The 12,637-nt window shown below is 52.7% G+C and overlaps 1 protein-coding gene across 2 annotated transcripts in view; it reads right to left on the reverse strand.

The window, feature by feature from the left end:
• Window positions 1-12,637, reverse strand: part of PAPPA2 (pappalysin 2) — an 89,388-nt gene that overhangs the window by 9,882 nt on the left and 66,869 nt on the right. For both annotated transcript variants that reach the window (XM_069022826.1, XM_069022825.1), the window contains exons 17-20: window positions 10,859-11,027; window positions 10,018-10,150; window positions 8,825-8,934; window positions 6,188-6,259 (exon numbers count right to left, since the gene is read on the reverse strand). In XM_069022826.1, the coding sequence (XP_068878927.1) occupies window positions 6,188-6,259; window positions 8,825-8,934; window positions 10,018-10,150; window positions 10,859-11,027 (484 nt within the window). The remainder of the gene's footprint in view (window positions 1-6,187; window positions 6,260-8,824; window positions 8,935-10,017; window positions 10,151-10,858; window positions 11,028-12,637) is intronic.

Raw genomic sequence — 12,637 nt, forward strand, 5'->3', positions numbered from 1 at the left:
CCTTTGCTTCCATCAAAACATCCACGTCTATGATCTATTCATGGTGGGCTCCTTAGCCTTGTCCTTTTTACACCCTGATCTCAATGCTAGCAGGAGAAGAGAAACAGAAGCAGGAAGGAACAGGGAGAGAGGATCAGGGGAAGTTGCTGTGTGCCAATAGTGCTCCTGGCAAGCAGGGTGGCTCCCAGAGATAGTCCCCAGTGCTCACCATTCACAGGGACACTGCTGTGACACACAAGGGAAGGCAGGACTTCCCATGCCATGAGCACCACCCTGCCATCCTGCCCTCAGCAGCTCGCCTGCTGCATGGATTAGATCTGCTGCCAAGCCCTTTGTGCAAAATATGTTACAGGATAGAACGGGTTATGGAAAACAAGCCTTGAAAACCACAAGGGCCTCCTGACCCACTTGTATCTGGTTTCTGCCAAGTTCTTGTTACAGATCTTAAACAGAAAGAAAAACAATGTACAAGGGATGAAGGAGCTGAAGGGGAATGAATATTCGTGTTGGAAGAGCAGTTGGCTGGGTTACGCTTGGGGATGTTTATTATCAGAAACGACTCATTGATTTTTATTTCGGCGGGTGCTTTCAGTGGTTTTCCACTCTGTCTGTAGCACCGGCTGCACGACTGTGACTGCTGGGAGGGGGGAAAGCAGGACCTGGGCAGGGATGAAGGGAAGGCACCTGAACTGGAGAGGGCAGAGAAGCAGCACATCCCAAGTGCTGGCACAATGCAGCTCGGGGAAGCTGAGGCTGCTCCCACCTCTTTGGGGCTCCGCCACCACTTGGGGGTATGTCTGGGTGCTGGAGCCCTACCCATGCCAAAAGACCTCCCCATCTTTTGGGGTCGTGTGAGTCTGTCCCTGCAGGTAGGGGAGGGGCACCTGTCCCTTGTTCTTGCACCGTGCTGCTGTGTGATCATTTTGTTTCCCTCTGCTTTGTCACTTAATAAAATGATGCTTCTACAATCACCCTCTATGTGTATGCAGGGGACAGAGATCTTCTGACTGTTTAGGAAAAGCATGCCTCAGCTGAGATTTTTGGAAGAAGAATAGATTTCTTTGGGATTAGCCCCTGGAAGGCTATATCCCATGCTGAGCAGCCCACACTGCCCATGTTAAAAGCAGCAGGAAAATGTACCCAGCAGGGATGTAAAGAGCTCCCTGTCTTGCCTTCCACCTCCCCAGCATGAAGGGGTTTGCCTTCACCAGTCAGAGGCCAGGTCTGATCCAGAAGTGACCACTACCTGCAGTCCTTGCTCCTTATGCTCCCCCACCATCTGCACAGGCTGCATGAAAGCAGGGTGGAAGGTACAGCACTGCCTGGTCCAAGAGAGGAGAGAGTGATGACGTGTGAATCATGAGAGGGTGACTAAATTCTGGCCATGCTGCTCTAGTTGCTCTAGAGACGCTCCTTGGAGCAGCTGGCGTGCCTGTAGTCCTCACTGCCTTAAGCCCCAGAAGCACGGAAGAGAATCTTTCCTGGAGCAGAGCATTCCACCAGCAACACACTTTCCTAGCCAGTTTCCTGTGCTGAGTTTTGCCATGGCACAAAAGCAGAGACCCCCAAGCCTGGGATGAGGGAGAACAGAGGGTCCCTGGCCCTGCTGATACTGAGGAGCAGAGGCAGCTGGACCCCAGCTGCAAGGCTTGCCCAGGGAACAAGCCTCACCCTGTCTCCCATCTCATGAAAGAACAGCAGATTTTTGGTGACAGTTCCCACCACCCTTATTGCATATGCCTTCAAAAGGGTTAATTCTGACTGAGAAATGCTGGACACGAGCCACAGATGTGCTGAGTGAGGGTTTAGTGCATGCCGATGGGAAGAGCCAAGGATCCTTCGGGGTCCTTCACTACCTGTTGGATCGGGAGACTCAGGAACAACTTGCAACCACAAACACACTTCAGTCCCTATTTAATCATTTCCATTGTAATACCTCAGGAAAACCACAAAACAGAGAACAGATTAACGTTTTACAATTGTGATAATGTGACCAGCAGCATGAGAGGCCAGCAAGACCTTGTCCTCATGCAGGGAAGACCTGAGAAATTCCCAGCAGCTCATGCTCACAACAGCGTTCTGGTATGGCCCATCTTCATCCAGGGCATGAGGCAGAGACCTCAAAGGTCCCTTCCTATTATGCCTTTGCTACCTGCACATAATGACGTGCAGCTGGAGGTGAGAATGAGGCCAGCACGCTGCACAATGTGTTGGCTGCCCAAAAAAAAGCTGCCCACGTTCACTCTGGTCACTGCAAGAGCAGCCTAGCTTTCTCTGAGTGCATTTGAGCAGGACAGTGGTGGTTACCCCATCCTGTGAACAACACTGGATACGCACGATGATGATAAAATAAGTGAGCTCTTGCACCTTAACCACATCTACAATGTGAAGCACAGGAGCCCCTATGGTGGGTGGTAGAAGGGTGCAGAGGTTGGGCCCTGCACAGACTAGGAGGTGCTCTGTAGCAGCCAGGCTCATGCACAGGCTGTTTTGGACCATGGCAGGAATAGCCCAAGGGAGCAACCTGGTTCTGTCCAGGGAGAGGGAGCATGCTGTCTCTTCCTCTGAAGCCAACAGTCTCACCTGCTTTGAGCACAGGAGGAGGATGCATCACGGGTGATCACCTTGGGATGGGCTTAGGAGAACATGACCCAGATACTGCAAACACTTCCCTCACGGCAGTCAAACACACCACCAGGACCAAAACCACCTCCTCCCAAACCACAGTGGGGAGGAGGGGTTTCTCTCCTCCTCCACTCTCCTCTCCCGACGGCCCCAAGCCCCCTCCCTTGGTGCCGCCATCTGTTTTTCTACTGATGGCAGGGGACGAGATGTTCCGCTGGCCCTCGAAAGGCGAAGTGCGCTCGGCGCTAACTTGTATTCCTGACGGGCTCCTGGAAGGGTTTGCATCCCTCCCTCCCTCCCTGAAGTACGTGCCTCACTGCTCCAGCACTGGGGAACTTGGCAAGGCACAGCAAGAGAGCGGGAGGCGGATGGATGACCAGATTAACAGAAAGAGAAGGGAGGTGGGGAGAGGAGTGAGAGGGATGAGCAGGCAGGCTGATCCACGGCCAGCGCGGGATAGAGATGAGCGAGAGTCCCTCTAACGCCATTGCATGGTGACCTGGACTTTCCAACATGAGGCAGAGCTCCAGGTGGAGCTGGGAAGGTTGAGCCTTGGCTACTGCTCCCATGCCCCGGCCTGAAGTGACTCCACCAGGGAGAAACAGTACGAGCTGCCAGGTGGCCTGGATTTCTCTTATGTAGGGTTCCTCTGCTCACTGAGGCATCCAGAAGAGAAAGCTCCCTGATCCAACACACACTTGGCAGTCAATGGAGAGACAATGGAATCTCCAAGGGATGACTCAGACCTGAGGTGACATGGACAGGCTCCTGGAACAGCACTTCACTGCCCAGTGATGGCAGAGTCTGGGCTCTTCAAGGAGGTGTCTCCACTGAGGGGACTCCTATGAAATGAGAGGGAACCTGGGACTAAGATGACCCACGGACATGGCAAGTGAAGCTGAACCATGTGTGTGAGGGGGGCCACCACGCAGTGAGGACAGAGTACAGGTTATGTTCTTTCTCTACCCTGCTGCCACTGCCTGATGCCTCCACATCCACAAGGGATAGGGGGAAGTGAAACAGCCTCCGAGAACTGCAGTGGTTTTGGTCACAAGGAGGAGGGCAGGAGAGGAAGAGGAACGAGGATGGAAGTCAGCATGGAGGAGGTAGAAATCACATTCAGGGTGTTCTGTGGTCAAATAGGGAGACTGGTAACATCTCCCTTCTTCCTGGTGCCAAGCAGCAGCAATTCTTTGAATGAGACTCTTTCAGTAAGAGTTACTCCTTATGGCAAGACAATGACTGCTGTGAAACTCATGTGGGGGGAAAAAACGTTATCTAGGAAAATTTGGATTACTGGTCCAACCTTAACAGCTTGCAGCACCATAGGAGGAAACATAAGGAAAAGAATAAACAAAGACATGTATGTGAGAAGTGAGGAGGAGGAAAACAGGGATGAGGAGGAGGCTGGGAACTGTGTCAAAAAGGAGAGCATAAGGGTGAAAGAAACTGAGGATGAATCTTCATTAGTGTTACAGTGAGTGACTGTGACCTTAAAAATAGGCCTGCCCTAATGAAACTGCTAAGAAGGAAGAAGGCACTGTTCCACAGAGGAGGATCAGGGTATCTAACAATTAGTTAGATGACCTGAAGGACTAGAGAGAGAAACAGGATGACATTCTCTTGCATAAAATTGAAGGGCAAGCTCTTGCACTGATGGCAAAACATCTGCTGTTAGCTTGGTGCTCATCAGTTGGAAACAAAGGAGGAAGAGAAAGATCTGGGTGTACTAGCTGACCTCAGGATGTCTGAGCTGCCAGACTGATGCAACTGCAGGAACAACAGATATAGTCCTGTGTCCCATCAAAAGAGACATTTCCAGCACAAGAAAGCTTTGTGCAGGGCTTTGGTGAGACCTCGGATAGAAGAATATGTACTGCCTGCTTGGTCATTCCTGATAAAACAATAATTGAAAGCAGAAAAACCATTAAAAGGTCTACAAGGGTGATGAAGAACATGGAATCTCTCCATCATCTGGTGGGACACTGCAGCATTTTGGCTTGGTTAACCTCCTGTATGCCAAGAGTCCTGCCTAGGGCTGCTTTCTAAGAGTAAAGGAGTGTGACAAGCAAACAGGAACAGAAAGAGCCCCTGTTGGGACTGCAGGTACTCAGTGTGTCTCTCTCTCTCTCTCTCTCACACACACACAAGCTGGCATTTTTCATCATTCCCTACGGGATCTCCCACTGAAGACACAGAGCCAAGGTGAAGCACAGGGACCCCAGAGAAGGAAACACTAGGGTCAGTCTGGTGTAGCTGAGCCTAAGGTAGAATCCTCACATTTGTATCAGCTTTGTGTTACCTGAGCTGCACAGGAAGGAAAGAAGCAGCACCTCACACTCCATCCACTTCTTTTTTGAAAGGACCAGCTCCCAGAGAGCACAAAGAGAAGTTCTCCCTTGCTAGCAGAACCACCACAGAGACAATCACTCAGCCATCTGGTCTGCTCTTCCACTTGAGCCATCCCATTTCAAACACATTACACCAGATTTGTGTAAAAGACGTGGTTTAGAAGACTTAGAACTCCCAAAGTGTCAGAAGGTCACTCACTTCTGGTACTCAATCACCAAACACCTCTCTAGCACGCAGCACCTCATTGCCCCACTCTTACTGCCTGTGTCTCACAGTAGACACACACAACACAGACATCGACTTTGGGAAATAACTGCTGCACCTTCTGCCGACCATAAGGTTTCCTTCCTGGGGACGTGCCCCCTGCAAAATTGCCCTTTCCCCCACACTTGAGTCGACAAAGAGCTGAGCTCGGCAGAACCAGTGAGGAAAAGCAATCATTCGCATTGAAATGAGCGCAAGAAAAAATACAATCAGCAAACCCCAAAGCTATTTTTGGTGTGCAAACTCCATTTACATTTTCCCTTCTGGTAAAAATCCCAAATTTTCAGCATACAACATTCCAAAATTTCCCCCCTTTTTCCTTTTATCCTCAATCATAATAACAACTAGTGCTTGACAAAGACTGCCTATTTTTAATTTCCTTTGCAAACTGACTCCAGGCTGCCTATGATTTTCTCCTGCCTGGTCATTATTCAAAGCTAAATGAGTGGCTAACCAATTTCTGCAAGGAATTCTTTGTCTGCAGATTCTTCAGGAGCAGTTTGTTTTGCATGTACAAGGCTGGAAATCCTGATTGTTTGGTTTGGACAGGTGAGCCACGCAGGGCTTTTCTGGACCCATGTTACTCCAGAACTGCGGTTCTGGTTAAGGAAATATTCCAGCTTGGAGCCAGCTCAGGCTTTTGGGGGATACCCCTTGCCAGTGAAATCCTTTTGCTAGAATATTCTGCCTGGGCTGGCCAACAAGAAGCAGGCAAGGAAGGAAATGGGTTATTGTGCAGCTCTTGCTCCTCAGCATCGCCCTGGCTGTGGGGACCCTACCCAAGGATTGCTTCCTCTGCTATCTCCGCTCATCCAGCAAGCCCTGGCCCAGCTCGGAGCAAACACAGGGTCAAAGCAGTCTTGTTTGTGCAGGAGCAGGTCTTCACTGCCAGGAGCTCTCCTGCAAGGAGCAGGCACAGCTTGTGCTGGGGACAGGGAGGGCTTACCTCGCACGACTGGATGCAGTGGATGGCGGAGGGGTCCGGGTACCACCGCAGCCTGCCCGTGCACACAATGTTCTGGGAGAGAAGGAGAAGACAGCGGTTAGGCGAGGTGGAGGAGGGAGGAAAACAGCCAGCAGTGCTTTCTGGAGCTAGGGGGTCTCCTACAACACTGCACTGCTCACTCTGGGGCAGAACAGCAGTGACACCCCCAGGACCCTCTCTGCACCCTTTGAGGCCCACCAAACCCAGGGTAGCTGCTGAACCCACGGAGCAGGGTACATTGTTCAAGGCAGAGGCCAGATACATGTGTCTGTGTGTCTGTGTAGATGTATATTGGTTGGACTTGGTGATCTGGAAAGTCTTTTCCAGCCTTAGGGATTCTATGTTTCTATATTGATATAAAACTGGAAGAGGACAAAAGGAAAGGACAGGGATTACCTGAGAAGTGGGTTTGGCTGGCAGTGCCACCACCGTGCCTAACTTGGCCAGGAGCTGCTGCTGGGGGTAAGCCACACGAGGCTGGAGCCTACCATCATGTCTCTGTGTGATGCTGAATTCTCCAGCTTCTCAGCTGGTCATCACTCAGAGCCTACAACAATTGGCTCATGGATCCCTGCTCAGGCTCCAAAAACTGCATCCTGGGAGGACTCATCTCCCCAGACCTGACCTGAAGTAGATACACCGGACTCGCGGTCACTCTGAGGTTCTCACTGGTATTTACAAGGCACAAACTCAGCTGCTGCAGCCAGATGGACACAGGAGCGAGATGTGAAGGGCTCGGTTTCCCGGCCCTGGAACACACCGCCCTGCTCATTTAGCTGGGGTTTGTGGGGAACACTCATGATTACACAGGGGGAAGAAAAGCCCCACCACACATGCAATTTCCTCCTTGTAAAGCTTGGGCAGGCTTTGAAATCTGAGGCCCCATAAAACAGCGTCTGGCCTGTGAAAGTGTCCTAGGATGCCCTTCGCAGCACGGGAATCGCACTGAGGGGTAGGTGTGTTTTCTCCCAGCCTCTTCTTTGATAGGTTCAGCAGCAGGAAGACCAGCTCCAGCATTCCCAGGTGGCACAGCAGCTAGGGATGGGGCAGCTCTGCCCACACAAAAGGACCAGCTGCAGGTCCTTCTGCAGCATCTTTGGTCAAGACTGTAACGAGGCTGGAGAAGGATGAGGTCCTGGCCATCCTCAACCAGTGCAGGGAGGGCAGACCCAGAGGGAGCCACCCTAATGGGGCAAAGGCTGGGGAATTCCAGAACCCACCAGTTCCTGCTCAGCCTAGAGGATGTGTGCATCCCAAACCTGTGGAGTTGTTATGTATGTGGTTGTTGAGCAACTCAGATGCCATTTTAGCATACTCATATTAGCATATTCCTATTCCAGGCTGGGAAATCAGGGCAGAGAGGCAAACCTGCTCAGCTGTGGGATGCAATGAATCAGAAAGCAAAATGGGACCGTGCCTTCCATGTGTTGTTTGCCCCATCCTCTCCATCTCATGGAGCATGGCAGCTCCCGGGAACAGCAAACTGTTGGAGGCTTGGGGGAGCCAAGTGGGGAGCGGAGACAGAAGCCAGGACAGAGAGGAAAACAAGACAGTCCAGGGAGAGAGGTCCTGGCAGAGGACAGAGCTGCTTCTTAAAATAGCGTCTCCTCTCCCTCCTCCTCCTCTCTGCAAAATGCCTCCCTTGCACGAAAGCCTGCAGTGGTGGTGAAAGGGAAGCCGAACACCACTGCCTCAACGGGCCAAGCCATCCGATCCCTCAAAGGCGAGGACTCCTTCCAAGGCTCGTGCTTAACCATCCCACATGCCCCAGGCATCCTCACCCCCCCGGCAGCGTCCGCCGTGGGTCTGATTCAAGGCGACGCACGGTAGTATCCACAGGCATGATGCTGGGCCTCCTGCGGCTTCCCAGGAGGAGGGGAAAGCATTTGGATGGGAGCACTGGCTCCTGGGAAGACTGTTTGCTTTTCTTTGTTCCACCTCCTTCCTTATACATCTCGTTTTTATTTTAAGAAATATTACCCCGGCAGAGCTGCTTTTTGGTAAAGTCGTGCCACGAGGATCCAAACTATTTGAGCTATTTGAGCTGCCTTGCCTACAAAATGAGTAAGAGGTGGGGAGGGAAAGGCTCCCCTGTTCCAGCAGCAGAGGCACCCAGCCGGCCAGCAGGTCCTGGCAGCTGGAGACACCTTTCAGCTGACAGTGCCCTGCCTCTTCCTTGGCAGGGAAATGCCTGCCTGGGATTGCATCTCCGCTGCCAGGTAGTTGGGGACCCAGGCTCACACTGTGCCAGAGGCGGCTTCTGCTCTCCCAGCACACTGGCTGACAATAAACAGCAGCTTAACAGGTTTAGGCACACAGCACGTCCTGAGAAATCAGTGGGATTCTTGCATTAAACTTCACATATTGTGGTATCCTGCAATTCCTTGAAAGCTGGCTGGGGAGCTGATAGCTGTGCTGAACTTTGGTATAGGAGAGCAGGAGGAGGCGTAGCAGCACCCACTGCTTGTCTTTCCAAGCCTTACCCTTCTCCACCTGAGGCAGGGATTTTGGGTTCAAACACCAGACGGAGAGGAAAGGAGGTTCCTTCTCCATGCTGCCAGCAACCCCCCTGCTAGAGGAATTCATCTCCCCTCTTACCTGGACTCTGGTGGGCTGCAGCCGGTGGTCCATTGTCTCAGCAGTGACATTTTTGGGCAGTATGACGGGGTCGCTGGGAGGAATGATACAGGAAGGAATGCACACAGCGCCTGTGGGAGGAGGGAGAGCCTTGAGGACCTCACCAGGAGCCAGGCATCGAAGTCTTATAGGAGGCCACCAGTGATGGAAGAGACAGACGTGGAGGGGACCCTTTTCCTCCCAGCCTGGGACAGCAATTCCTTCCCCAAATCCTGAATTATCCAAGAGCCCCCAGGAGTTGTGCCCAATTCTCTTCTCCCAGACGAAAGGAAAACTGAACACAGCCTAAGAGAAAGACTCCAACCTTAATTGCAGGACATGGGACCCAGCATGAAAATAAGTCTGGCCTGGATGTTATGTGATGTTTGCTGATATGTTAAGAAGCGTCTTTCACAATTTTCCTACCACAGAGAATTCCCACTGCCTTCCCACGACCCAGGAGGAAAAAGAAGCTGCAAAAACCACCTTGGAAAACCAGGTGTGATCCCAGCCCTAATCCTAGTCTCACGTCAGGTCTGTCCTGAGCTTAACCTCAGTTGCCCTTGTCATGAGACTCTCCTCTGCCTGGGTTGCTGGTGCGTTTGCTTTAGAGTAACACGGGCTGTGCTCGAGCATCCTGTCCAGAGGGATGCTAGACCAGATGCAACGAGTACGGCTGAGTTGTTGCAGCTTCTCCTGAAAGCACAAAGCAGCCAGGTCCTGCAGACAAATGGATGATGCGGTCCCTCATCTGGTGAAAGTGCCCTGTTACACTCAGCTGTCACTGCAGCTTTTATGGCTCTCGTCTAGGACCTGTCACATGAAGCCTGCAAACAACAACAGTCGCAGCAAGTGGAGAGACCTCAGGAAAGATGGAGGGTTACAGATCAGGAAAATGAAGGCAAAGAGCTGGGTTTACCCTAAAGACAATCCCTGCTGCATCTGAGAGATGCTTAATGCTAGAGACAGCTTTAGCTTTGGGTCTTGCCCAAGAGTGCAACCAGGGTGAGCACAAGGCTAAAGCCACCCCTGGCTCTGTGTTTATAAAGATGACAGAAGAGGAAACAAGATTTTTTTTTTTATTTTGTGGGGCCTGGTACAGGAAAAGTCACTGTGACTCCCAACTCCCTGGGACGATTGAGTCAACACCAAGTTTGGCTTTCATCTGCCCTCACCTATGCCATGCCCCTGCTCACACTTGTACTCCACGAGATTCAGCTCCGGGGGTGGTGGGCAGGTGCCCCGCAAGCTCTCACACAGTTTGAACTCCTGTGTCCACAAGCCCTCCTTAGTGCAGATGATGGGAACCTGCAAAGCAGAGGGAGAGTGGCTGGCATTACTCGGCCCGCCTGGCCACCGCCCGTCCCTGGGAAGCACCGTGCAAGGACAGCCCTCCCACTGGCCACGTCCAGATAAACGCTCCCCGAGGCAGCTGGGTTGTAGCCATCTGGTCCAGCCTATGTGCACTGACCCAAAAGCCAATGGTGTTCCAGCTGCTGCTGGATCCCACCAGAGGGAATCAGCCACACTTCTTTTGACAAGACCCTTTCCAAGCATCGGTAAGATACCAGGTGGAAGGGCTGGCAGGCACCAGCCTCCATCCCCAGGGAAGCCCCTTGGTGAGCACAACTGCTGCAGTGTGGTGCCCATTATCCCAAGTGAATGCTTTCACAGCAGCTCCCAAAAGCCACTGGAAACCCCCTGCTTATGCTTTCTGACCCTTTTCACCCAACATCAGCTGGCTTGCTTAGGACCACTGCTTTCCAGACAAGGTCACCAGGGAGCAGGCGAGCATCCCCAGGCAGCAGTGCACCTTGTGTCATCTATGGGGCCCAGCAGGAACAGTTTTGGGCTTGTAGAGGGTCTGCTCTTTGGTGGTACAAGGGTATTTGGCCCTGGGGATGGGTCAGACTGTTGCAGGGCCCCTCTGCACAGCAGGGCACAGGGAGCCCTGCGCTTCCCAGGTGCTCTGATACACAAGGTGTGGTCAATGTCAGCCTCCCCCCAGACACTCACCTGCTGTTCCTGCTGCTCACAGTTGAGGACACACTGGCTGTCCAGCTCGAAGCCCTGGGTGCAGTTGTACATGCCCTCGAAGACCAGGGGCGGGGGCTTGCACACCACAGGGACACAGTGTCCCTCTTCCCACTGCCCACTCTCCAGGCACTGGACCTTCAGGAACTTCCTGGGGAAACACAGACACCAGACTGGCCTGCAGAACCCCAAACACTCCACCTTGGCTGTACCAGGCATCCCACAGATGTCAAGAACAAAATGAAGATACCTCTCCTGGAGCACAATCACACCCCCCCATGTGCAGGACTTTCCCACACCATACAATCCCTCATCATGGGCACGTCCTTCCAGACGGACACCCCATACTTAACCAGGACCTTTTCTTCTCCTCACTGGGGAGATTGCACTGATCTAGGGGCACTGGTGAGATTTCCCTTTGCACTCGCCACCCCACTGCTCCCCACCTCTTGTGGTGCCCCATAACCATTCCTCCCACAGTCCCTGCAGGTCCTGGGCTGCTTTGTCCCATCACCAGTAGCTGCATACTTTGCTGTATGGAGTTTGCCTCCACCAGTAAAAATCCTCTGGCCTGTGCCCAGCTACTCCTGAGGCTCTTCTTTGTACTCCAGCCAGATCTGTCAATCCCACTCTCGCCAAGGGGCTGCCATGCCACAGCACACCAGTACCACCCTGTGCTGCTAAAACAGCCCAGACACAAACTACTTGCCAAGGACGGAAAGAAGGGAAGAAGGGAATAAAAAGTCCAGGAGTGGAGCCCACCCACTTTTCAGTCTCCCATCCCTGGCACTGGTAGACACACCACATCTTTTACACAGAGGCATCAAAACTGGTGAGGCATCAGGCTGGCTCTCTCGGTAGAGGACATGCCACCGCCTTGATGGGCTTTACCTGAGCCAGAGCTGATTGCTCCATCCTTAACGAGACTTCCCCCGCTCCTGACCTCCTCTACGAGACAGCACACTCCAGCTGCCTGCCCCTGCCCTCTCCCACCACGGGTGCCAGCAGGCAGGGCTCCAGGCACCACATTAGGGAGTTTATAGCCTGCCACAGGTATGTGGAGAGGGCCACCAGGGAGGAACTCCTGGGGGAAGGCACTAAATTGCCCCTGGTTCTGACAGAGCATGAGGCCACCTATGTGCCCCCTAACACCTGATGCAGGGTCATGACATTGTGTGGGGCCACCCAGCTGCCCCTCAACACATGGTGCAAAGTCACGCAGCCTGGAGAAGCAAGGGGACCCTGTTTGCACCCCACTGCCAGACCAGGGGTGCTCCCTGTCAGACTTCTGCTGGGAACTCATGGATGAGATATTTTAGAGGCTTTTGAAGCATTCTTATATTTCAACATAGTTGCAGGTCTTGGAGAGTCCCCTTCTCCCTTCAGAAATCAGGGACCTGTTTTTTCTCAAGACCATATAAAGGGGCAGTGGGTGCCTGCCAAGGTCAATGCGGGCTCCAGCAGGTAACACAGAGGCAGGCAGGGTAGGGAATGGGCCACAGCAAGTCCACTGGCACAGAGCTCTGCACAAACCTTGCCACCAGCCCACCTGAGCAGTGAGGGTTGCCACAATATCACCCAAGCAGCGGCAGCAGCCTTGGATTAACTAAGGGAGCTGCAACTATGAAGTGTTTCAGAAAGCTAGTGAGGCAGAGGGACTCTGGATTCCATTGTAGGCATCTGTGGTTTCAGTCCATTCCTCATTTAACTCTCTCATTTGCCTGCCCTTTCCATGAGGATGACAGCCACTGCCTCACAAAG

This window comes from Aphelocoma coerulescens, chromosome 8, assembly GCF_041296385.1.
Source record: "Aphelocoma coerulescens isolate FSJ_1873_10779 chromosome 8, UR_Acoe_1.0, whole genome shotgun sequence".
Lineage (NCBI taxonomy): Eukaryota > Metazoa > Chordata > Aves > Passeriformes > Corvidae > Aphelocoma > Aphelocoma coerulescens.